This window comes from Typha angustifolia, chromosome 13 (genome assembly GCF_048772165.1).
Source record: "Typha angustifolia cultivar Huaian chromosome 13, ASM4877216v1, whole genome shotgun sequence".
Classification (NCBI taxonomy): Eukaryota; Viridiplantae; Streptophyta; class Magnoliopsida; order Poales; family Typhaceae; genus Typha; species Typha angustifolia.
The window spans coordinates 10,715,058-10,740,190 of NC_133251.1; the positions used below are offsets into that span (position 1 = coordinate 10,715,058).

General features: G+C 34.5%; 1 protein-coding gene across 4 annotated transcripts; it reads left to right on the forward strand.

The window, feature by feature from the left end:
* The first annotated feature begins 354 nt into the window (after positions 1 to 354).
* Positions 355 to 24,426, forward strand: LOC140773216 (splicing factor U2af large subunit B-like). Of its 4 annotated transcripts, none has more exons than XM_073115674.1 (13): positions 355 to 573; positions 1,115 to 1,383; positions 6,791 to 6,892; positions 8,392 to 8,459; positions 9,078 to 9,148; positions 9,275 to 9,319; positions 9,401 to 9,460; positions 14,667 to 14,727; positions 14,815 to 14,927; positions 15,031 to 15,477; positions 23,339 to 23,474; positions 23,724 to 23,791; positions 24,081 to 24,426. In XM_073115674.1, exons 1-13 carry the CDS (start codon positions 454 to 456, stop codon positions 24,216 to 24,218), a joined length of 1,698 nt encoding a protein of 565 aa, XP_072971775.1. In that variant the 5' UTR covers positions 355 to 453; the 3' UTR covers positions 24,219 to 24,426. The 4 variants fall into 4 exon arrangements, with proteins under 4 accessions (XP_072971775.1, XP_072971777.1, XP_072971778.1 ...); XM_073115676.1 differs by lacking the exon at positions 355 to 573 and adding an exon at positions 951 to 1,039; XM_073115677.1 differs by lacking the exons at positions 355 to 573; positions 1,115 to 1,383; positions 6,791 to 6,892; positions 8,392 to 8,459 and adding an exon at positions 8,761 to 8,894.
* Positions 24,427 to 25,133: the final 707 nt, after the last annotated feature.

A 25,133-nucleotide genomic window follows, 5' to 3' on the forward strand; every position in this document is an offset into this window, starting at 1 on the left:
GTGTTTTTAAAGTGAAAGAAATGCTTATATAAAAGGGGAAAGGTATTTTGTACATAAAAAATGAAAATTAGAGACAATTCAATTCACTATTTAAATTTTAAAACTTTGGGGCGCTCATTTAATTTATATAAAAAAACTAACGATTTTATTTTGATCATATATTAAGACTTTAAAGTAGGGGGGAACTGATCTGAGATTTAAAAAAATATAATTACTGATTTTTAAAATACAAAAGTAGTAAAATATATTTAACCCCCCAAAAGATTATACCGGAAGTGAATGGGACTAGAACTCTAGAAGTCGTCCTTCGAACCGAACCGCAATGGATCCGCTTCTAATGCTTTCTACTTGTAGCTTCATCCGACCGCCCCATGCCCTAGAATTAGTCGACGGAAAAGCGAGGGGAAGAAAAACAACATTGGGCGAAAAGAGAAAGTGGAACAAGGGTCAAATATGACCGACTACGGTGAGAGGTACGAGGGCAACGGTGGCGCTTATGGCGGATACGGTGGCGACTCTTCGCCTCCGCCGAGGAGTAGTGGCTTCGACGACTTAGGCGATTCCAGATCCCAGGTTTTCCTTGGTTTCTAGCGGCGAATACCTTTTCCTTTTTTTATTGTTTTATCGATTTTCTCTTCACGTCTCAACGAAAGTGATAATTTTGGTAGAGAATTAGTTCCTATTATGTTTTATGATAATTTAGGATATTGATGATTTGGGTTGTAGAATCGAAATTTTGGTTTGGGTTGCCTCTTTTAGAGGTGATTTTGAGTTGTAGTGTTAGTTTATTAGAATTTCGGTTTTCTAAAGGGATCAGAGTGCTACACTTTTTTGCCCTTTATTTTTCGTGGAATAAAATCTTTCTATAGTTTGTTACTGTTTGCGGAGGGAATTTCATATTATTAATAATAGTCAGGTTTCCAATTGATTGTGTCAGGTGTTGGTGGTTGGAATCAAGATTGCTGTAACTTACAGTATGCTCGTTGTCGATGCATTTTAGTTCATGCATGACGATTGTTTTGTTTCATTGATGTATACGGTATTTGTTTCTAAAAGATCGTGTTTTGATGAGTTCCTTTTTCTTTTCCTAACAAGCACCTGTTGGCACTTGCAGTATAATTCTCATGACTATGAAAGAGGGTCCTCTAAAAGCAGGGAGAAAGACAGAGAAAAGGAGAAGGATCGAGACCGTGACAGAGAGAGGGAGAGGGAAAAGGGAAGGGACAGGGACCGAGAGAGGGGAAGGAATAAGGATAAGGATCGCGATCGGGATCGTGATCGTCCTCACAGAGACCACAGAGAGCGAAGTGAAAAGAGGGAGCATGGTCGAGATAGATCTGATGATTATGACCGTGGTCACCACCATAGTGGAGACCATGATAGGTACAAAAGCCGCATTGTCCTGTGATATTGTCTTCTACTGTTTTACATATTTCTTTTTGTTGTGATTAAAATGTTTAAGGGGAGTCAGTAGACTTGATGCAATATTTGCCCCAAATGCACTCATGATTTGTGTTATGTCATCATCATGTTTGTTATTCTAGCAGCAGATTGTAATTCATCTAGTCATGTGTATAGTGTTTGGAATTTTTTCTTTTCACTTCATTTCTCTTGTGGGATAGAACAAGATGCAATTTTGTTTCAATATTATGTCATCTTCTGGAACAAGTCCAACTACAAGTTTTCTTTTAAAAATATATTGATGTCCTCAAGTGGTGTTTTACATTAATTTTGTCTAAAGTTTCTTCTATTTCAATTTCATGTCCTCTAACCCGTGATATTATAAGGAAGTAATGAACCAAAGTAAATGAGGATACATTTTCATCCATTCTTTGATTCTATATGTGTGAGTGTGTGATTTTATAATTTAAGTCAGGAAATTAATTATAGAAATAATGTGTAATCTTGCAATATCAATTGTTTATTTATACTTATATTGTTACATGTAAAAGTCATCCATTATCATGAAAATAGGTGTATGCTGTAATGTAAGCTTTGGTGCATCATGTATTTGTGTCCTATATATACGGAGTCCTAAACATTCTTTCATAAAATTTACAGAAACTTAATGATGACCTAATTTTTATTCTTCTTTGACCACTTCAAGCTCATATATTGTGTTTTAATTGAAATAGTTGTCATAGTCAGAATTGGTTGAAACTAGCAAACCTGCAGACCTGCAGATACTGAAAAGTAGCAGAAACACCAACTTGAAGAGTCAAGAAGTTTTAGATATATTTTGAGCCAAAACCAATACATTTTTTCTGAATTGGAAGAGGTAAATGAATGGTGTCCAGCTTCAGGACCTAATTTTAATGGGAGTACAGCCCTTTTTAGAAGGAATGACTGCCTTCTTAGTGTAACATTAAAAATGTTTAAATTTAAAGATTGGCACAACTTAATTTTTGAAAATTTTCTAGTGATATACTCAAACTTATGTTTGATATTCTGTTGTGCACAATATTGCTGATCTTAATTCGAACAGTTAAGTAAATGAGAACATGTCTTTATCTATTTGATGCTACTTGTGTGATATCATCAAAAGTAATATTTAGCTCTGAAAACTAACTATATATATTATGCATCGATGCTGGTAGCATCTGTGATAAATGCCATACAAGCTAAATGTTGCAAGCTAATTTAAAGAGCCTATGATGTGAAGCCGAGACTCTATATCAAAGTCTATATTGTGCTAATCACGTAGCATGAAGAAGATGTTTCCAACTTTAAATCTTCATCTTGTTATTAGTCATTAGCTACTTAAGCCCAATCTTAAAACCATGCATATAGAGTGCGCTACCCGACTCTTGCTTGCACAGTTGCATGCATGAGTTATCTCTTATTTAAGTTTGGCTATTTGACTTCCTATCGTTATGGTGGGAGATGGATCGATGGAAACATTATTATACTATCTATTAATGGTTGGTTGGGAAGATAAAGTGATAGGTGTTGGGATTAGTAAAGTGTCCTTTAGTTTTTTGTAATAGGCCTCTTGGAATTGTGTATGTGGGAATATGAAGGGGTGTTTAGTACTTTTTGATATTTATGTAACCCATGCATGAAGTGAAGCCTATTTTGAATTATTGAACAACCATCTTTTAGAAGAAGTTTTCTTGTTTTGCTTCTATTTCTTTGGTGGTTTCTGATTAGAAAAGAGTATGCTCAGCTCTGACATGATGGATTCCATTAAGGGGCGAGTGCTTGTCTAGCACACTTGTGCTATCTCCTTTAGTCTTTTAATCACCCATGCATCATTTTACAAAATCATTTGTTTATTTACTAGCACCACTGGATATGGAAGCCCATTACTGTAGATATTTGACAAAATTGTTAAGTTCTTGTTCAATCATCTATAAGTATTTTTTTTCATAATTCCACCATTCTAGTTGAAGGAGGTAGGTGTAGTTGAAGATTTAGGTTGATTATTTAACCCCTATTTACTTTAAGAATAACTTTTTTTTAATTCCAAAATAACCGCTAACATCATAATAATCCCATTCTAGAATACAAAATTATTCATCAAAATTATTTTACCCTAATTACTAATTGACTCTTGAAGTCTATTACATCAATCTACTTGATATCAAATCAAATGGCATTTATGATAATTTTATAAAAAATAAGAAATTTTTTTATCTTTTCCTTCAGTTTATATTATATCAAAAGTAATTATTACACCCTCATTCCAGAATATAGTTAAACATAAAAATAATTATTTTTGGAATAAAGACCTCATTTTGATAATAACAAAAATGAATATCTATTCTAGAATTGGTCTTATTCCTAAAGTAAATGAGGCTTTAGAGTGAAATTTCCAAAATATACACAGCCAATTCAGATTTATGGAACCTATGCCAATGAGAATTTCATAAATGGATTAATAAATTTTGTTTAATAGAGGGAACAATAGGGAATGGGCAATACTTTCTGTGAACAAAAAGGAAACTACTTTTGGTTCCTGAAGACGAAGGGAAGAAAAAGTAGGATAACTTGATTTATTGATGAAATTTTAATTTTGCTTGCCAAATATTGCTCTTATCTCCTAAGGACACCCTTTGTGCCAATTTCTCTCATGGTGGATCCATAAAGGCAATTTTTAGCAAAGCAACTTGTAGGATATCATAGGTAGTGTTTACTTTTGTTTGCATGCCATATATGACCATCATGTGTTTATGAAGGGTGGGGCTGTGCGTGACTTGCAAAAAGGAGTTAATTCTATAAAATTTATTTAGTTTAATTTTTGTTATATGCATGTTGTAAGTTGTTAAATTTGGCATTAGTAAGAGATATTTTCGTGGAATTTTTTTGGGAGAACCATTACATGTGTTATTAATAATTGATTGAGAATTTATGTTTTTGTGAGCTTGATTTTGCAATACACATTGACCATTTGATATGGTAAAGATAGAGACTAAAATGATTTCCTACTTGGTTCTGTATCTAGAGACTACTAGATATGGTATTTCCTATATCCTAATTGACTCAGGCCAAGTATGATATGGATGTAAGTAGGGGTGAAAGCAGGTCAGATTAACTTTGACCTGACCCGCTATCCGACATGATTTGAATTGGATTCGGATAAAAAATTTCTATCCGATTCGGATACGGATAGAATTTTTGAAAAAATTCCGGATACAGATTCGGATATAATTTTCGGATACGGATACGGATATCGGATACTCGCATATTATTTTGAATGATTTACAGTTTTTAGTTTGCTTATTTAAATAGTGAATATTGATATTGTTACTAATGATGTGTTATATATTATTTGTAGAAATTAATTCCTCTAATTTATATGTATTTGACATACAAAAAAATTATTTTTTGTGAAACTCTTAATATTTTTGTGTTACTTATGTCTAAATAAAATATCATAATTTGTTTAAAATTCGATCAACATCCGTTTAAAATTCGATTCTCTATCCGAAAATTATCCGTATCATTTTAGTTAGGATATGGTTTTAAATTTTGCTATCCATCTAATATCCGTATCCGGACTAAAAATATAGATTCGAATATAGGTTGAGCACTATTCGATCCGTTTTCACCCCTAGATGTAAGTTATTATTATTATTTTTTTGGATTTGTGCTCTAATTCATTTACTTAAATGTTTTATGTATAAGAATCTCGATATGCGATTATCTATAAAATGCCACTCTCAAGTGCACCTTCACTTCACTCTACTTGTGAGCACCCTTACCCAACCCATTTTTACTTATTAATTTGACACCCCAAAACCTAAACCCCTGTTTATTTCATGATTATCATTTTGGAACACTATAATAGATACGAAAAGAAACATCAAAGTATCTTAAATCTAAATTAGAAACAATATTCAAATTATTCCACACATAAATTCAACCATAAGTTTACCTTTTATTTGACTAAAATTATTTTAAAATTCCTCTCTCCTATCACCGGCCTATTTCATTCCACAATCCAAAAAGGTTCCCCTCAATTTCCTGCTCAAATTTTCCACCTTGTTCCTCTTTCCTACTACCCACCTATCTTATTGTATTGTATACTTGTAAGCATGCATTGTCTATGTCAAATAAAGGCATTTAATTCATTTCTCACTTCTTATTTGTATTTTAGCTCAACTTTATGGTACACCAAAGATAATTATTATACCACTATTCTAGATTACAGGTAAACATTAGAATATTCTACTCTTGATTAGAACAATTTTTGAAGTAAGAGTCTTATAGCTATCCAGATTTCCTCTTAGTCTCAAAGCAAACAAGGCCTAAGGTAAATGTGGATTGAACTAAATCTAGTGTAAATAATAATTCATTCTTACTGAAACATTTATACAGATCAATAATATTGGATAGATTTATATCAGTTTAATATATGATTCTTATTTAAATTATGTAAGCATTTGGTTAATTTGACCTCTATTTGTATTCATTTGAGATCCGCTTCATATCAAATTACCAATATCAGTCTAAAAGATGTGAGTGTATCCCAATGTTTTTAAAATCGGGATACTTCACTGGATCGATTGGGGAACTGTAGGATCAGAATCGTAAGATTGGATTGAGGACCATAAGATCCAAGAAGGGAAGGAAATTAGAGTAAATATATGTTTGTCTTTGTAACAACCTGCCACAGGAGAATGGTTGTTGTTCTTGGCTGCTTAGTGCAGGAATACTTCCTAGAGCACTCGGCAGTCAGTTGCAGGGATTCTTCTGTAGTCAGGCTATAGGGGGTGCTTCTGTCTTTTCTACTTGAGAATTTCTATTCTCTTGTAGTATGTCATCTTGTATTTGTGATGAGTGAATGGTGATGTGTGTATATGTATATATGCAGATCGCTGATTTGATTATTTGTGATAGGTGATGACGAAAGGTAGGAATTTTGCTGCAGTCTCATATTGATATGTAGAATTGGGTAACAACTGTGTTCAATGTCGGTGATGGTGGATGTATGTGAATGTAGGTGGTCTGTGTAAACTGACTACCATTCTTAGTTTACAAACGATATTAAACACAAAATCTAAAACTGTAGGATCATATGATCAGGATCATGATTTTGATAACCATTTTATCCATTTCCAGTGCTCTAATTTGGACATGGATATGGCTTTTACCACTATTCACTTATTTGGTCCATATCTCATTCATTTTCACTCTCAAAAGTGCATCCACATGCAATCTGGTGTGGGTATTATTCAAACTGATCCAGTATGTTATTACTTGTAAAGTTCTCTTTTGTGCTGTTTGTATGTTTTTAAGTGTAACATTCTCTTTTCCATTCTAATCCATGTCTTCATCTACATTTTAGGCGGAGTGAGGGGCGACATAGACATCGTTCTAGCTCTCGATCGAGGGGCAGATCTGATCACAGATCAATTTCTCCCTCTCGCTCTCGTTCAAGATCAAAAAGGTAACAAACTAATATTATGAGATATATGACAATTAAATCTTCTGGTGTTATGTTTTTCCTTAAATAATGTGTCTTTCATTTCATGTATGTGAAATGATTGTTCTCTCTGTTTTTGTTCATGGAATGATTTGGTACTGCATTTTGATTGTTCTTAGCACAATATATGACAAATAAATATGGGGATAATTCAAATTGTCGTACCGCTAGGTTGCTGATGTCAATTAAGCATGCTCAGATTCTGATTTTTGAATGTGTAAATCATCTTGCATTTTTGTTTTTCTGATAGATATAGGGCTGTCAAAATAAATGAGGTGGTTGTGGTCGGCTTGAGTTGAGCTTAGCGGAGCCTAAGCTATTAATTTAGACTCAAAATTAATTTTGAGCCGAAGTCGACTTACTCAGGCTCGAAGCTCAAATTTTTATATATATATATATATATATATATATGTATTAATTTACACACATATTATGCATAACTTATAACCATTAGCCATTAGATCGAGCTGACTTTTGCTTAGGCTCGGCTCGATAAACTTGAATTAGTTATATATATATATATATATCATATATATGTGTTAACTATACATATACTATGTATAATATTTATAACCATTAGATCGAGCTGAAGTCGGCTCATAAAGCTTGAAAATAGGCTTGTTTATGTCCCGATCTCAGCTATGACTCAGCTTGGATTGAGATGATCCAAGCCTGGACAAAAATGTTGACTCAAAATTTAATACTGAGCCGAGCCTGAGCCACAGTTAGCTCATTTACACCCCTAGATAGATATAAAAGCTATTTGGTAGATAATATGTTTATTCAAATAAAATTGTTTGCCAAAAATATCAGCATATTCAAGGGTGGGCACCAAGGCAGTTTAACAATTTTAAAGAGAAATGAAGGAGAAATGAGTTCCCAACGTATAAAGAGAAAAAAAAAATGAGAAGAAGATAAGGAGCCTGCCTCTTCATTCCTCCACTTCTCAAGCGGGCGACAATGGCAAGTAGGTGGCCTCTCCACTCGCACTCTTGTAAGCCTCTCCCTTGCCATTGCTTGGTGTTGCTTGGGAGATGACTGAGAGAGGGAGAGATAGTTTTAGGGCCACCTCGGCCCGCCAAGATTGCCCCAGCGATTTGCCCGTCAAGTGATGGCCACCTTCCCTGTTTGCCAGGCAGGTGGTGTGCCGCCTTGCCAAGGAACGCCTTTCAATACACTGAAAACATTATGATGCAAAACCTTTCTTGCATTTTAAAGGTGGTTCGGTTTTATTAGTCATGGTCATGGGGCGATAAAGAAATTCTTTCCCAGAATTACTTTTCTTGTTCTTGTTTCTTAAGTGGTAAAATTTGAGGCAAGAGAGTAATGTTTCTTTTATCTAATGGTTATGTATTTAGTTAGAAATAACAGTTGATAGTAAGCTATACTTTAGTCAAGTTTTCTAGTTTGTGTCTTTTTATGCTGACCCCTTTACTAATCTTTAATTGACTGATCTAAAACAGCAAGCGCATCAGCGGTTTTGACATGGCACCACCTGCAAGTGCTTTGATGCCTGGTGCAATTGCTACAGGTATGATTACATTTTACTTGTAAAATGGTTTATATTTTGTAGTATTGTGTTATTTGTCTAGTGAGCAAATTATGTCGAAATGCATGGTGTGTCTTTGGTAAGCAATTTTTTATGACATACTGATAATCATGACGTGAATCTCATCACAGTCAAATCTAGATTAGTATATCTATTGTTACTGTTTCCTGCTCTATTTTTCTTTTAAATTAGTGATCTAATTCTGTAACTGAGCAATTTTTTGGTTGTTTTCTTGTTTTTGGTGGTTGTTGTTTGTTTTGTGTGTGTATGTTGTTGTAAGAAGGCAATGTTTGGCCACTTGTCCCACTGTGCTGCCAATGGGCGAGAGCCGACTACTGTAGCTTTTATGTACAAGGAGGAATCAGTGCACCGGTTTGATATCTTGATCGTCTTTAATTGGCAACTACTTCATTTATGGTAGTCTTGCAAATATATACTCTAGTACTTGAATAATCTTTCTGTTCTTTTCTGATGATTTCTCTTCTGGAGGTCAGATCAATCTTTGAGGACTTAAAATGTTGATGGTGCATAATTTTTTCTCTAACCATTATAACAAGCTTAGTGGTGTATACTGCAGTCTAACTTAGTTTGGTTGTACAGGTCAGCTACCTGGAGCTGCTCCTGCTATCCCTGGAATGTTTCCTAATGTCTTTTCCCTGGCAGCTGGACAGGTGCTTGTTTTTATTTTAAACTCATTCTAGTTGGTTGCTGCGTACTCTTTTTTTGCAATTTGCACAGTAATGTCTTGCAAACCATTTGTAGTATATGTAGCTATTTGATGTCTGCATTTCTCACAGTTACCCACTCTTCCCCTAATGCCAGTGCAAGCAATGACCCAACAGGTATGCGAATTTGCTATCTATATATATATATATCTAGGACAGGGCTTATGATCGTGATGTAACAAAACTTTGTATCTCTAGGCAACTCGACATGCTCGGCGGGTGTATGTTGGTGGTCTTTCCCCTACCGCTAATGAGCAGGTCATTACACATCTGCTTCACTTTTCTCACTTGACAACTCTGATTTGCATGACTACTAGGTTCCCGTAATGCCTGTAATTACTTTTGCTAAAATAAGTACCTCTGCTGTGGGGCCAATTCTTTATTTCATGCAATGTTATGCTTCTTGCAATATTTGACTATTTGTTAACAAAATTAAACTGATTAAACAACTTCTCATTAATTGTGAACACATTCAGATCTATTGCTGTTTGTGTCTTTCTCTGAACCTGTCAACAGATCGGTTATTTTCTTCATCTGCAAGATTTCCAATTTAAATGTGATGTTTGTGACTGTATACAACTATGTCCATCTTAAACATGGCTGCATGCTTAGTGTTGTATATGGGCTTTCTGAGTCAGCGTGAGTTGACAATATGTTGTGGATAGGTTAGTCTATTGGTCTAAAACTTCATTTTTATGATTGGGTTGGAAATTGTCATAGAAAGGGTTGTGAATTTTCAATGTTGCTGACATTTCGGGCTTTGAGGCCATTGTAGGATGAGCGACACTTGGTGTGACATCTAAGGCTTGTTCCATGCGTATTAGTGGGACACCCTTTAGACAAGGATCCTTTATTTTTGTTTCATTGAAACTTATTCATGACTCTCTACCTATAGGTAATAATTCTGCAACTGTTAACATTGTTTTAATACATTGACATCCATCCATGGCCAATTTACAACAAGATACATAGCAATATTCATGGAAATACTCCAAAAGTTATATGTACAGAACAAATTTTCTGATACAACTTTCAGCATCTGTTAATCTTCATCTAGGCATACAGGTCTTCTTTTCTTTGACCTGGTAACAACTTTCTTTCCTGCCTCTTGTCACTGAAAACCTGTCCAAGACAAAAGGAGGGAGCTGATACTGTAAGATCCTCCCGGCTTCTTATTTTCGATAGGAATTTTGTTTAATATTTGATAGCCTACAACCATTATTAAGAAATGACAAAAATATTTAATTGTAAAAATTCCGTCTTTCTCAAATCTCCCTTGGATTTATTCTTACACCAGCAAAGGGATTAATATCTGTATTCCTAGTATAGTGTTATCAAATCTTTCTCCTGCAATAGATGCTCATCCAGGTACCTTCAATACAGATTATTCCATCTCCTTTAATTTTCATACACAGTAATGTCCTCACCCAAAGCAATCTCAAAAAAAAACTTGGGAGAGAGTACACAATTTGGCAATTTACAAGCAAATTGCCCTTTCGAAAAATGAATGGATTTAAGATTTTCAAATCACTCCAACTTGATTGTAGTAGCTTTGCTGTATTTTTCTCCAGAATGGAGAAAGTCTATATGAGCATTCAGCTTAAGAAATGCTTAAGATTTATAGTTCACTACCTTTCATAGTACTTTTGATTGATAAGTCTAGCCCAAAATTGATAGAGTTTATAAACCTCCACCACCTCTTAGCCAAAAGAAACACATTCATAATTTGCAAATCAAGAATTCTCCAAGGTTCTTAGTATTGGCATCGGGATCAGTATCGGCCGTCCGAAAAAACGATACGTATCGCCGTTCATATCGGATCGGACTATTTTTTAATTAAACAAAATTCTAAATATTATTTAAAAATGTAGAAAAATTTAGGAAAAATAATAAAGAAATAAGAAAACAAAAATTACTCACATATGAAGTCTAAAAATTAAAAAAATGTATTAATTTATTCAAAATTTAAAACTTTGATGAATACCGAGCTGGTTCTCATAAATTTCTAATGCTTCAAAGGTGATTCCATCATACTAGTCATATTGTATGGATCTTGTTGTGTGACTTACGTCTGAGGAGGATAATAATTAGCATTTGGATCTTGTGTCTGAAGATACTGAAGATATTGAGGATAATAATTGGCATATAGATTTTGTGATGATTCCAAACAATAATACTCGATGTACTTTAATCATAGGAAGCAATATTTTTATGATGACGTCGTTGATATGTATATACATCCTCAGTTTCTCTATTTTTAATTTTTATGCTTTTTTAACTTTCCTCAACAAATGTAGATGGAACAATCTTACCATTAGGTGTATCATCCGGATTATGACTAGTACTGGTAGGTATACTATCTTTCGCTGTTGAACAACTCGTATTAGCCTCTGTTTTTATCGTGGTCTCCCGAATAACTTTGGCCCACATTTTTTTGATTGAATTACTTTGCTATATCTATCGCCTCATATAAGAAACTCATGTCAGACTTGTCATCATTGTCTACAAGTGGTAATTGTAATATTATCTCAAAATGCATTTCCAAGAACCATATTTTTTAAAGTTTCACGTAAAAATTTATCTTTATATTTCATATTTTTAATTTTTATAGACGACTCCTGTGATGTAAATATCCGCATAATATCATCCTTATAGTGTATGACATTCTCCAGGGCTAAAAAATGTGTGACAAATCTAGTGATGTCGGGTCTGATAATCTCTCTACCATCTGTCATCTACCTAAGTAAGTTAAGAATTCAACTATGGTTATATATAAAATTTGTCAACCTCTGACTTTCATGTGTGGTCATGTTAATTTCAGACTCTTTTGTAATATCTTCTAAAATTAGATCAATAAAATGTGCAGCACATGACTTCCAATATAAATAAGATTTTTTTAATCATAAGTAAATTTTCAGTAGCTTTATAATTGGCCCATTATTAATAATCATTTGGACTACTCTTTTTTTACCAATTTTTTGTACCATCTCATCCATCAATTGACTAATATAATCTGCAATTTTGAAATGAGGAGTAACATCCACAGACTTTAAAAATATTGTCCCTGTGTCTGAGTATACTAAGAATTTAATTTTTTTTTTCTGTTTTACGTACTTCATCCATCACACATCAGTGTACAATCAAATTCATCCTAATATTGTTTAAATGTCTCAATGTAAGTACGAAGCTCATTTATCTCCGAGTCAAGATAGCAATATCATTTGAACTAGGAGGCGGGATACCAGGTTCTATTGATTGTATAGCATCCACCATAGTGTGATAATAAGAACTATCAGCTATATTGAAAGGAATATGGTTGTAGAAAAAAAATTTAGAGATAGCCTTACTAATGTGTTTCCTTGAATTTTTATTTCATTTGAGAGTTGTCTTGATAGAAGTCTGTGTACGACACCTTTTTTTTTTCTTCTGAAGATATATATCTATTAGTCTAATATTTTCAGACTCTACTGTAACACAAAGAGTCGTAGGAGTAGAACAACTGCTCCCATGTTCTCTTTTTCCCTATATATTAATTGATCTAGATCTCTGAAAGGTACCATCAATGGTTTTTCTTATCTTTTCCTCTCTTTTGTGCATAATTCTGCTATCTTTTATTGCCCTCCTCATCTCTCTCCTTATTATCCCCACTCTGTTCACTGTTATCATCATCAATGTGTATAGGATTATGTATCAATTTTTCATGAACCATTGATTTTCTCTGTTGTGTAGATTATTTATCCTTCTTTTTGCTAATTAGATGAGTCAACATCTGCTTTCTAACTTTTAAGGATATTTGAGTGCAAGTTGCTACATTTTCTTGTCTTCCAGCTAAATATTCTTTCCAATGGTTGACACCACCACTTATTTTTTTTTAAACCAGTTGCTATTAATATGTCTTTTATCTTGCCCAATAGTGCTGCAATATTGCTAGCCAATGTCGATATAATATGACTTCTTTTTTGGAGCCATTGATATTTTAACTCTGTAATTAAAAAACATAAACAAAAATCAAAATAAAATATAAATAATTTAAAATTTATAAAAATAAAACCTTCTCAATTTTTTTAATTTTTTTTCTTTACTTTCCAATTTCCACCTCTCTCTGCCTCTCTTAGCCTCTCAAGTTCTCAACAGCAGCAAGTGCACAACAGCACTTAGTGTTGGTGTTGCTGTTGTGCACCTGCTGCTAACAGGTGCACAATAAAAAAAAAACGAGAAAGAAAGAAATAAGAAGCTGAAAAAAAAAATTCACTCGAGGTCACCAGAGATCGAGGTCGTCGGATCTTTGTTGGAGAACGTCGCTGAAGGTCGAGGTCACTGGAGATCTACTCAGTCGCGGGTGAGAAAGAGAGAAAGAAAGAAAAAAAGGAAGAGAGAAAAGGGAGAAAGAGAGGCATGTTAATGTCCCCCCGTGTTGGATCCGACCCGTTTCCACCCATTTTGGTCGGGATCGGCCGCCCGACCGAAATGGATTGGGTTTTGGTCGAAACGGCTGAAACCAGCAAGGATTAGGGCTGATCCTGATCCGTTTTAGCCAATCCCACTCGGGATTGGCCGAAACTGGGAACCTTAGAATTCCCATCCTTTTGAATTCCCTGTCACATTCCTTTCAAAGTCCAGCTCCAGAAGAAGTCCCTTTTCGTTCTTCTTTGCATGAAATAAAATCTCATGAGCACTTTCCATGCTTTCCAAGACTTCTCTTTTCAATAGAAAAGCACTTTGGCAACCATCTATTGTCTGAGACTTTTTTTGCTTAGTTTGTAAGAACTTCTGTGTGATCATCCTAGAACTGCTTTTAAGAGGCTGATGGGTCTGAAACATTCCATTAGGTAAGCCCCTTGCTTCTTAAGAATTACATAAATTAGGGCATAAGATTCAGTCTGTGAAATTTGAAACTGCCTTCAAAGAGATCAGCAAATAAACCCATTACTTCAGGATTAGTAGCGTCACAATGTTGTGATATAAACAAAAGCCATTCGTCCCAGAGTTTTTGTGATCAACTGTTGGGAAAATTGCCTTTTCCACCTTTTGCTCAGTAAAAGCTTGTATATTGAATATAAGCTCAGTTTCTATATTAGGAAATGACCTTATTCTGGTGATTTTCCTATAGTTCTTCTGGTCATGTTTTCCCCTATCTTTGGAGATTAAGTTCCTCCATTTCTAGAGCATTGTAGCCTGTGATTTGTCATATTCAAGATTGCAGTTTCTAACATTTGCTATTTGCATTCATTCAAGATGTAATCTTCTTTTCTCATTTATTTAAAATATAGTTATGTCTTTTATGCCTCAGGCCAGATTGTAGCTGCATTTCAACAATTTTCTGCTACTATGCTTTTTCTTTTGGGGAATGAATATGGGTACTGTTTCAAATTTGGGTATTACTTAGGGGAGCACAAATTCTATTAGGTTGTATTGTTTGTGCAGAACTGATCCTTTTTTTTCCTCCATGTAAACTTATCTGCAGTCAGTTGCAACGTTCTTTAGCCAGGTTATGTCTGCTATTGGAGGAAACACTGCTGGCCCAGGTTACTATTTAAACAGATATCTCTGCGTTTGGAAATTTTGATTTCATAAAGTCAATTGATGACTCCCCCCCTTTTGGTTGTCTTCAGGTGATGCAGTTGTCAATGTGTATATAAACCATGAAAAGAAGTTTGCTTTTGTGGAGATGAGGTCAGTTGAAGAAGCAAGCAACGCAATGGCTTTGGATGGCATAATTTTTGAGGTATGAATTTCTCAAAAGCTCTCTGTAGCGTACAATTTTTATGTTATGTTACGGATCATGAGGTTCCTTTGAACTGCCCACTCATCTCCATGAACATGTTTAGGGTGCTCCAGTTAAAGTCAGAAGGCCAAGTGATTACAACCCTTCTCTAGCAGCCGCACTTGGACCTAGCCAACCCAATCCCAATCTTAATCTTGCTGCAGTTGGGCTTACACCTGGTTCTGCTGGTGGGCTAGAAGGTCCAGATCGTATTTTTGTTGGTGGGCTTCCGTACTACTTTACAGAGGCTCAGGTTAGGGAACTGCTAGAGTCCTTTGGGCCTCTTCGAGGATTTGATCTTGTAAAGGACAGGGAAACTGGTAATTCAAAGGGATATGCCTTCTGTGTCTATCAAGACCTTTCTGTCACGGACATTGCATGTGCAGCACTTAATGGCATCAAGATGGGAGATAAAACCCTTACTGTTAGGCGTGCAAACCAAGGTGCGACACAGCCAAGGCCAGAGCAAGAAAGCGTATTGTTACAGGCACAACAACAGGTGGCATTGCAGGTAAAAAGCAAATTATATATTTTTTTAAAACTTAAATGTAAGTTTACTATGAATTGGAGCTGATGATTCAAAATAAACTACTGGCTTAATTTGCAATTGCATCTTATATGTTCTCGGATTGTATCACGTTGTCTTCTAGCTATGCAACTTTTTTGTTTTCCTTTTCTATATAACGTAATAACAGGATGATCTATCTCTTATAGTTTCATAAACATTCATGGAAATGTGAAGGCTGATTGAAGGCTTCAGCATTCTTGAGAAAAATTAAGCAAATGAAGTGTTGGTTGGAGTTGATACTTGGGGATTAGGAGAACTTGGTGGAGCATGTCTTAGTGGATCTTTCATATGCATTTTTATTTACTGTTAATAAAAACAAATTGATGACAAAATCCATGCATTATTTTGTGAGTATACTCTTTATAATGTACTTGTTAGCTTTTTTTGATACCTCTCTTGTTTGGATACACAATTACTATATTTAGAAGTATATGAGCCTCATATTGATAGTATATTTGAGTACACTTATTGTCTTTTAGCATAAGCTGCCTCTTAGTTTGTTGGGGGTGAAATTAAATGTTTGTAAGTATTTTTTCTGGTTAACGACCTAAAGCTGGCACAACATGTAGGCTATAATGCTGTCAAGTTCTGTTGATCTGATTTGCCTGTAGAAAACTCGTTAGTCCAAATATTTTATATCTAAATTATCCTAGTTGCAACATTTTCTGTAGTGTGTGGCAAGCGGACACCCTTTTAAGATAGTTATTGGCCTTCTTTGTGCTAGGATTTATGCAAATATTGCCTCCAGGATATTATAGTCGAATCCCTAGTGTGCACACACTGTTCAGACTTACCAGGAAGAGTTCCCGGCCGTCATTGGCTGGTGAATCACTGATCAAAGAGCGAGCAGCTGCCAGGTTTAATGGTTTTTCTTCCATTTGGAATTTTTTTTTTCCTCCGAGCTGAGAGCGCCTGCCCTTTCTGTCCTGAGAGTTTCTACTGGACAACCTTCATGTGATGCATAATAGTTTGAATTTTAAATCTTGGTTTTCGGTGGACTCAAAAGGTGGCTTTTCTTATGAAACATTATATTCTAATATTAGGCTCATGTTAAATCCAAATATGGGTACTAACCCCCACTGGCCTAGGATGTAGAAAGGTCCGGTATTTCTAAATATGAATAATAATAAATATCCAATTTAATTAGAGCCAATTTACTTTTTGGCTATTTAATTTTGACCAATAGACTGTGGTAGGATGAGGATTTTTGGCAAACAAAGTTTTTCAATACACTTGGTTTTTAGGTCCGAAAAGTTTGACGGTAAAATATGACCATTATATTTAATTTCAATTCTTGAATCGAAAACTAAAGTTAGTTAAGTTTGCTTGCAACCAATTTTGATTTTGACCAAGAGGTTTCTAATCTTGTTTGGAGACTTCTAATTGCTTTAACTGTTGTCTGGATCAGTTGTTACAGCCAACTTTTACTTAAGTAACCTGAAGAATATTTATAGAATAAAGAGGAAGAGTGAGATGGCACATGGAAAAATACCAAATTGCTAGCCTATTTGACAACACATTCATTGCAAGTTTAGAGCTGTTGAAATCTTGTTAGAACGAGAGCATGGTAATAAAACTAAGCAATTAACACATGTCCATTGATGGCTTTATACCTATAAGTGATTAAGGTAATTTAATCATGATTAATTAATGATAATAATAAAACCATATACTTAATTAAATAATATGTAAGTACTAATATAATTGTAACTCATATTTTTTTTATACGGATAGCTACATTTAGTAAGATTCGAAGTATTAGTTTTGGGATTTGGATTGGCCGCTTGAAAAATTGATTTCATACTATTTTTAGAGTACATAAACTTCTAAAAATTATTCTAAAATGCTTGAAAAATTCTAAATATTTAGGAAAAAGGACATGGAAAAACTTTGTTCTCTCTCTGTCTTCTTGCTACAAAAGGATAGAGAGAAGAAAAAAAATCTTACATCATCGGAGAACTAATTGCCGTCATCGGATCGGAGGGAGGGAATGTATCGGGAGAGGGGAAGAATAAAAAGGAAAGTGAGCATGGAAAAGAGGAGGGTAAAGTAATATTAGTTTAGGATCCAGGTCGGATCCGTCCTGGTAAAAGACTAATTGAGTATGTTCAAAAATGGGCTTGTTTTGGTCAATACAAGTGATTTCTACCCTAAACTAGTAAGAATACTGGTCTCCACCATAGATCCCTATTTCATTTTAGATGAAAATTCATTTCATGACATTAGCACACACCTATAAGATCTAGTTGGAAAAAATAGGGAATTATTACTCCATATAATGCTACATCTATTTGTTGAGGTCAAAAGATGGAAGTGATGCAGTAATTTACGTAGTACTAATCTGAAGGGCAGAAAGATAAGATTCTCAGATCTGATCATGGTGGAGAGTACACCATAAGTTTTCCAGGAGTTTAGGTGAAAGCACGGGCTCAGTTGTGAGGTTACTCCACCTTACTCACCTCAGTTGCTAAGAGGAAGAACATGACTCTTATTGATATGCGTCATGCTGATATCATTAGGGTTACCCCGTCAGCAGTAGGGGAAAGCCTGGTGTCGGTTGTTCACATTTTGAACTGAGTTCTCTATGGCAAGCCGGAGATAACTTCCTATGAATTCTGGAAGGATAGAAACTAGAAAACCGACTTTAAGCTATTTCAGATTTTGGGGATGCTTAGCTTATGTGAGAAAGCCAGGTTTCAAAATTTGGCAAGCTTGGACTAAAGACTTAAAGATGTGCTTTTGTTGGATATTATTTCAGACCAGGTCAGCATTAGTTTTTTGGGCCTTGATTTTTATGTCATTTTTGAATTGAGGGATGCCAATTTCTTCGAAGATAATTTAATGTCTAAGAAGAGAATGCTGATGGATCGAGAGGACGAATTGGTCCCAAAATCTAATTTGGTAGACGATGAGAATTAAGTGCTAGAAGTTCGAAGGAATAAAAAGGCTACTAAGTCACTTGTGTACTATGTGGAACAAGATCCTTTGGCTGTGAAGGAAGTTCTTGAGATACCATATTCTGGTAGGAAGCTGTGGATGATGATTGATGAAATAAAATCTAGTATGTCTATTAGACAAAGAGTTGGTTGATATACCCCTAGGTGTAAAGCCTAATTATTGGTTTTAAACGTGATTTAAAAGTACGTTCCCAATTAAAGGTTATTTCATTCTGTCTTCTTTAGTCTTGAGATAACATATTCTGGTAGGAAGCTGTGGATGATGATTGATGAAATAAAATCTAGTATGTCTATTAGACAAGGAGTTGGTTGATTTGTGCCTAGGTGTAAAGCCTAATTATTGGTTTTAAATGTGATTTAAAAATACATTCCCAAGTAAAGGTCATTTCATTTTGTCTTTTATCATGCACTTTTTTAAAATGGTGTTTTTAGTTGATAGACAGTGTGCTAAGTGAAGCGATATTGGAAAGTTGAAGCTTTTAAAAGCAAGATTTTAAAAGTCAGTATTAGGATCGAAATCGACTATTATTAAAAACGATACATATCGGCCACCCTTATTAGATTGGACTATTTTAAATTACGTAAAATTTTTAAATATTATTTAATATTCCTAAAAATTGTTAAAAATTTATGAACAATAACAAAAAAAATAAGAAAAAAAATTAGTCACTTATGAAGCCTAAAAACTAAAGAAAAACTCACTCAAAACTACAATGAATTCTTATTTGAATTTAACAAATTTTTATACTTATAAATTATAACAACAGTCAATAGTGAGATCTCTCTTTACTGTTGTTCTATCGCTGTAAAAAAAAATGAGTTAAAAAAGTGGATGAGAAATAGAGAAAAGGGAAATGAGAAAAAAAAACTCATTTGAGTTTATCAAAATTTGGAGTAGCTGGAGGGGCTTATCAGATCGGCCATTGAATGAGCTCAGTGAAATATGAGGATGGAAAGAGAGTGACAGATAGTAAAAATTAAAAATTTGATTTGAAAAGAATGTAGTTGATGATATCAATTACTAATGCCTGTGATATTGTTAAGAATTTGGATCGGTTGCAGGAAGCAGTCTGTGTAACCGAGAGAAAATATTCACCATATATTCTCCCATAGTAAGAAAATTATGAAACTAAGGGTGGTCGATTCGTAACTTCCTGATCTATGTTTTTGGTATGTACGCCCTTCTCAGATTCGGACTACAACTGGAACAAAAATACGCTAGAGTGGGGGTGATGGTGGTGGTGACGGGTGGAGAGGATGGTAGAGTTATGGATGATAATGGAGATGAGGGCGGATGGTTGATGTAGTTTCAGGAATAAGGATGAAGGGGGAGAATTGACTGAGATTCCAAGGAGGAGGGAAGACTCGACAGACGAGGGAGATTAAAAGATAGATGAGACCTTGTTAACGGTAAAGGTGGCTGGTTGGTGAAGAGGGAGAAGGGAGATTATGGTAGAGAGACTAAAAAGAGGATAGAGGAAGATAGAAACTAATATTCATTCATCATAATGATTTTGGTTGTCATCCACACCTTTTAAGAGGCTAACTAACAAGCCAAATTAACATTTATTAGTCCTAATACTGGTTGACTCTTGCCAATTGCGTTGGAACGCGCCTGATTGCGTTCGAACGTACATTTTACATTTTTTGTTTTTGCGAACTGATGCAGGCATTCTCAAAGGCATTCAAATGCGTCCTCTTCCGCGTTCGAACGCGACCTACAGAAACTTTATTTTTTTGAAAATAAACAACTAATGTAATAAGAAAATACTCTAACAAGATGTATCAGCCTACTATGTTAGATACATTTTATATTTGACTTGAATCTTTGAAAAATTGAGTTTCAGCTGACGAGTTGTCCATGGCGTGTGAGGAACATAATAGAGGAATGTTGGAGCCTACTAAGGGGCTTCTGTGAGTGGAATATTAATCGTGCATTTAAAGAGGCTAATCGGGTGGCTGACTGGGCAGCCAACCGCAGATTGTATGCGGGGGCCATAGTCATGTTAGGACCAGATGATCCCCTTCTCCTAGATTTGTGTAATCTTTTGTACCTTGATGCCTCTGGCCAGTTAACTGATCAGATGGTTGTTAGCTGAATATAGCTCTCTTAAAAAAAAAACACTTTAGGATACCTTTTGACAACTATAAGCGAAATCTTTGTAGTTAAAATATAAAAAGACATAAATATCATTAACTGAAAAGAATATATAAAAAACAAGAATAAGGGTACCCTTTTCTTTTCATAGTGAAATTAATTAAATATTAATAGGTAGTTAGGTTTGAGGGGGATCCAGGAAAAAGTTCTTAAAGGTTTCCATACAAAAACTGTGGATTTTATAAGAGATAAACATAGATGTCAATTTTAGAGGTGTATACATTTAAATAACATATTTTTAAAGGGTATACATAAAGTAAAAAAAAACTTGAAATAAAATAATTTGGATTTTGAGATATGAAGTCTTGTAAGAACTTAGTGGTAGATACTTTACATGCAATTAATGGTGAGGAAGTGAATTGGGCCAAAAATAGAAGTAAATAGGGAAGTCCAATGATTTAGGGTAAGTTAGAAAAGTCACTTTTTGATTCACTTATTGCAAATTTGCAACGAAATAATATAAAGTGGTGCTTTTTTTTGAAAATACCTACTTCATTTCCTTCACTTCCCAACAACATAACATGCGCAAAGCAACCTTTGCATTGGTTTTGCATGTACAGTTCCCTACTTGGGTGCATTTTCATTGGGTAAATATTAGCGCAAGAGCTATGGGTATGATAGGTATGTGGCTAAATTGAACTAGCCTTTGGTTGTCATGAATTTGTTTAAATATCAGCATAGTATCGGCTAATAATCCCCAATTTTTTCAATTGGATTTTATGGGTGTGTGCTAAATGTAGATTCCTATATAAACTAATGTGAGTTTTAATATATTATTAGTATTTAGATATTATTTAATATAATATATGATTTTAATTTTATCTTTATTTATGATTAAATTACCTTAATTACTCATTAAGATAAAAAGTTTTTAATCAATATGTATTAATTGGCAGTTTATTGTAATGCTTTAATTTTAGCCAGATTTTAGTAGCTCTAAGATTGTTATGCATAAGTTGTCAATAGGATGACAATTTTGTGTTTTTCCTCTTGCGTACCTCACTCTTCCTCTTTATTCTATAAATACTTTTCACGTGACTTGGGTAAAAGTTTGTTGTAAAAACTATTATAGATAAAAATCGAGTTGAAGCAATTAGAGGATTTTCGGTCAAAATTTTACTCTTGATAAAAATTGAAATTGGTTTTAGAAAAGTAACTTAGCCAACGTTAGTTTTTGGCATTTCAAGAGTTAGAATTAAATGTTCCGGTTTTTTTGTTTCTTTTACTCAATTGTTTTGTACCTGAGAACTAACTATACCGAAAAGTTATGTCTACTGAAAAAACTCATCCTGCTATAATACTTATTTGTCGATATTTGTTATTTGTTGCAATTAGAGATATCGGGCCAGTCTGGTTACTAGTTTTGGTCTGGGATCGGCTAGTTTCGATCATATTGATCAATCCATCTCTGCTGTATCGGTCAAAACTAGTGGAAATGAATTTTTTTAAATAGTTAGGCCAGATTTAAATAGATTGACAAGGGAATATTAGTGATTGATGGCCCTAGCTGTATTCTTTCCAATTTTTTAAATTTTATTCTATTTCTCACACACTCCTCCATCTCTCACACCATCAATCCAATGAGCTCTTTTGGCTGCTTCACACTATGGTGAACTCGGGTAAGTGTTTTTTTTTTTGCATTTCTTTTTTCTCTTTTTTACTCACCTTTAACTCTTTACTACTGCAGAACAGCAATGAAGAGAGATAGATTTCTCTCTTCATTTTGCTTTTGCAGCGATAATTTATGAGTATAGAAATTTATCGATCCGGTTCAAAATTCATCATGGTTTTGAACAAGTACTTTTTTTTTTAGTTTTTAACCTTTATATGTGAGTAGATTTTTATTTTCTTATTTTTCTGTCACTTTTGCTAAATATTTAGAAATTTTCCTCCATTTGTAAATAAAATTTGGAATTTATGTAATAAAAAATAGTTTGATTCGATACAGGTAGTCTATATGGCCTATATATATCATTTTTCTGGTGGCCTTTCTCGATCCCGAATTTTAGAACATTGGTTTGGCTGACAAACTTGATTGTAGAATTACCATTTACCATGCTTGGTAAATCTTTAGTTGATACTTCATCTCAATTTGTGTATATGATGCTTCTGTTAATAATCTGCTGTGGAAAGTTAAATATTGATGAAAAGTGTAAAAACTAAAAAGTAAACCCGAGCTTCCAAATTGATGATAAACCATACGATGGACCTAGTGAGGAGCTATGCTGAAAACAGAATCTGCCTTGTGTTGATTACCAATCTATCTAGTTTGTATATGATTGGATTGTCAGTATAAGCCTAAATGATCTGGCTTGCCCTCTTTCAAACTGACAGAATATTGACAATATTTCCTTTTTTTGTCAGAAGTGGCAGAATTATGTACATACATCATTCATAATTTCATATACAAGAAGATCCTACAACCTCGTTGTCTTTTGATAACTTATGTTATTGCCTGACTGGAGTTTGTCACTGATGCTGGTTAAGGGGATTTAGAAGAAAGGACACGTTGCTTGCTACAATCTTCTGGAAGTCGCTTCGACTGTTAATACTAGTATTGCTGTTAGGTCCCATTATCAATGTTCTGCATATGAGACTTTTAAGTGTTTCTTGTTTCCTACTGTATTTTCTGGAACAAATTTGAATTTGTTTTAGTATGTTTCCTTGAACATGTTGTATTTTTGTGCAGAGGCTTGTTTACCAGGCTGGATCCCTTCCTACTAAGGTGGTATGCTTAACCCAAGTTGTTGGATCAGATGAATTGAGAGATGATGATGAATATGAGGACATAATGGAAGATATGAGGGGAGAGGGGGGAAAATATGGTAACTACAACCTGTTACTGTAGTTTTTCCTTGGCTTTGCATTTTAAAACTGTGATATGCTATCTAAAATTTGATTTTCTTATTAGAGATTTCTAATCTGTCATTATGTCATTCAAGGTTTAACCTACTGAATATTCTATTCTCTGTGTTTGCTCCTGGACTATCTCTTGTTAACCTGCTTTAAGTTCCTACATACTCCATTCGAAAACTGCCATAATTGGATTTTGTACCTGCTTTAAATTCTTGCAGGTAACTTGGTCAACGTTGTGATCCCCAGACCTGGGCCAAATGGAGAGCCTGCTCCTGGAGTTGGAAAGGTCAGTCTGCCTTAGCATGAATTTGGTTTGCTACACGACATGATATATTTCCTCCGCTGTAGAAATATAGAATAGTTGCCTATCATTTCCCCATAAGTTTGTTGTACCTGCTTGATACTATGAAGTGTAATTAAATTTGTCTGTGCATCTTCCATGTGGCACGGTTAATATATGTGATTACTTCATTTGTTGAAATCTTATATCAACAAAGACTAAATGAAAACTGAGAGTTAAGCTTTTCCGTTCTCACTATGATCACATTGAAGTTTGATCATTCTCTTACTTTCAGGTATTTTTGGAGTATGCGGACACTGATGGTTCATCGAAAGCTAGGCAAGGGTTGAACGGAAGGAAATTTGGCGGAAGCCAAGTAGTTGCAGTTTTTTATCCTGAGAGCAAGTTTGCACAAGGAGAATACGATGGCTGATTTCTTTCAGCCTCATTTTAGCACTTGCTTTTCTTTTTATGGAATCGGTGCTGTCAGAACATCTGGGATGCCTTTTGTTTCTTTGTACTGCACGATATAAGTTATTAGTTTCTTACATCTGGATTGCTGTAAAGACTTTTAAAAGATGAATATGGTTTGTACTTCTTCACATATGATTCTGTAGTTTGGCTACAAGCCCTTAAGTGCGCATTGCTCATTCCATCTTTAAGCATAGATATGACAGTTCATAACGTGTAATGCTCAAGCTAGATTAGCCTGATACTATATTTTGTCTTCTTTTTGTGTGTGGGCACGGCGGGAGAGAGATCGATATATTAAATGGGTTGGATTTGGTTTCATGATTAAAAGATTTGTGCGGATTTCGGTCGGATCTAATTCTAGTATCCGATCCATTTGGGTCGGATCCAATTCTAGTATCAGCTTTGATGGACATATAATATTTCAAGAAAAAAAATATCTTAAAACAAAGATGGAAAGTGAGGAATTAAACAGAGCTTTTATGGTTCTGCACATTTATACAGTCCTTTATATTTGGTAATGCATTGAAATATTAATACTAATAAGGTATAAATGATTGGCAAATTGAGTGAGAGAAAAAGATAAAGGGAGAAAGAAGAAGGTTATTGAAGAGAAGTGTAAATTGAGTGGCTTTTGGTCGCCGGATAGATAAAGGGAGAAAGAAGAAGGTTATTGAAGAGAAGTGTAAATTGAGTGGCTTTTGGTCGCCGGATAGATAAAGGGAGAGATGGATAATTCGGGTAATGGAATTTGATTGTGATCATCTACTTGTCTTTGTGTTTCTTCTAGTTTGGCTTTAGGATTTTAGGGGTCATCAAAGGTGAATACTAATCGGTATAAGCGCTTGAATATGATTTTCATCGAAGTATATTGTTG

Excerpts from the sequence above, each read along its gene's own strand:
- LOC140773216 (XM_073115674.1), top strand. The coding sequence starts at position 454 with ATGACCGACTACGGTGAGAGGTACGAGGGCAACGGTGGCGCTTATGGC. Across the intron at positions 1,384-6,790 it reads CATAGTGGAGACCATGATAG|GCGGAGTGAGGGGCGACATA; the intron begins GTACAAAAGCCG and ends TCTACATTTTAG. Across the intron at positions 23,792-24,080 it reads CTGCTCCTGGAGTTGGAAAG|GTATTTTTGGAGTATGCGGA; the intron begins GTCAGTCTGCCT and ends TCTTACTTTCAG.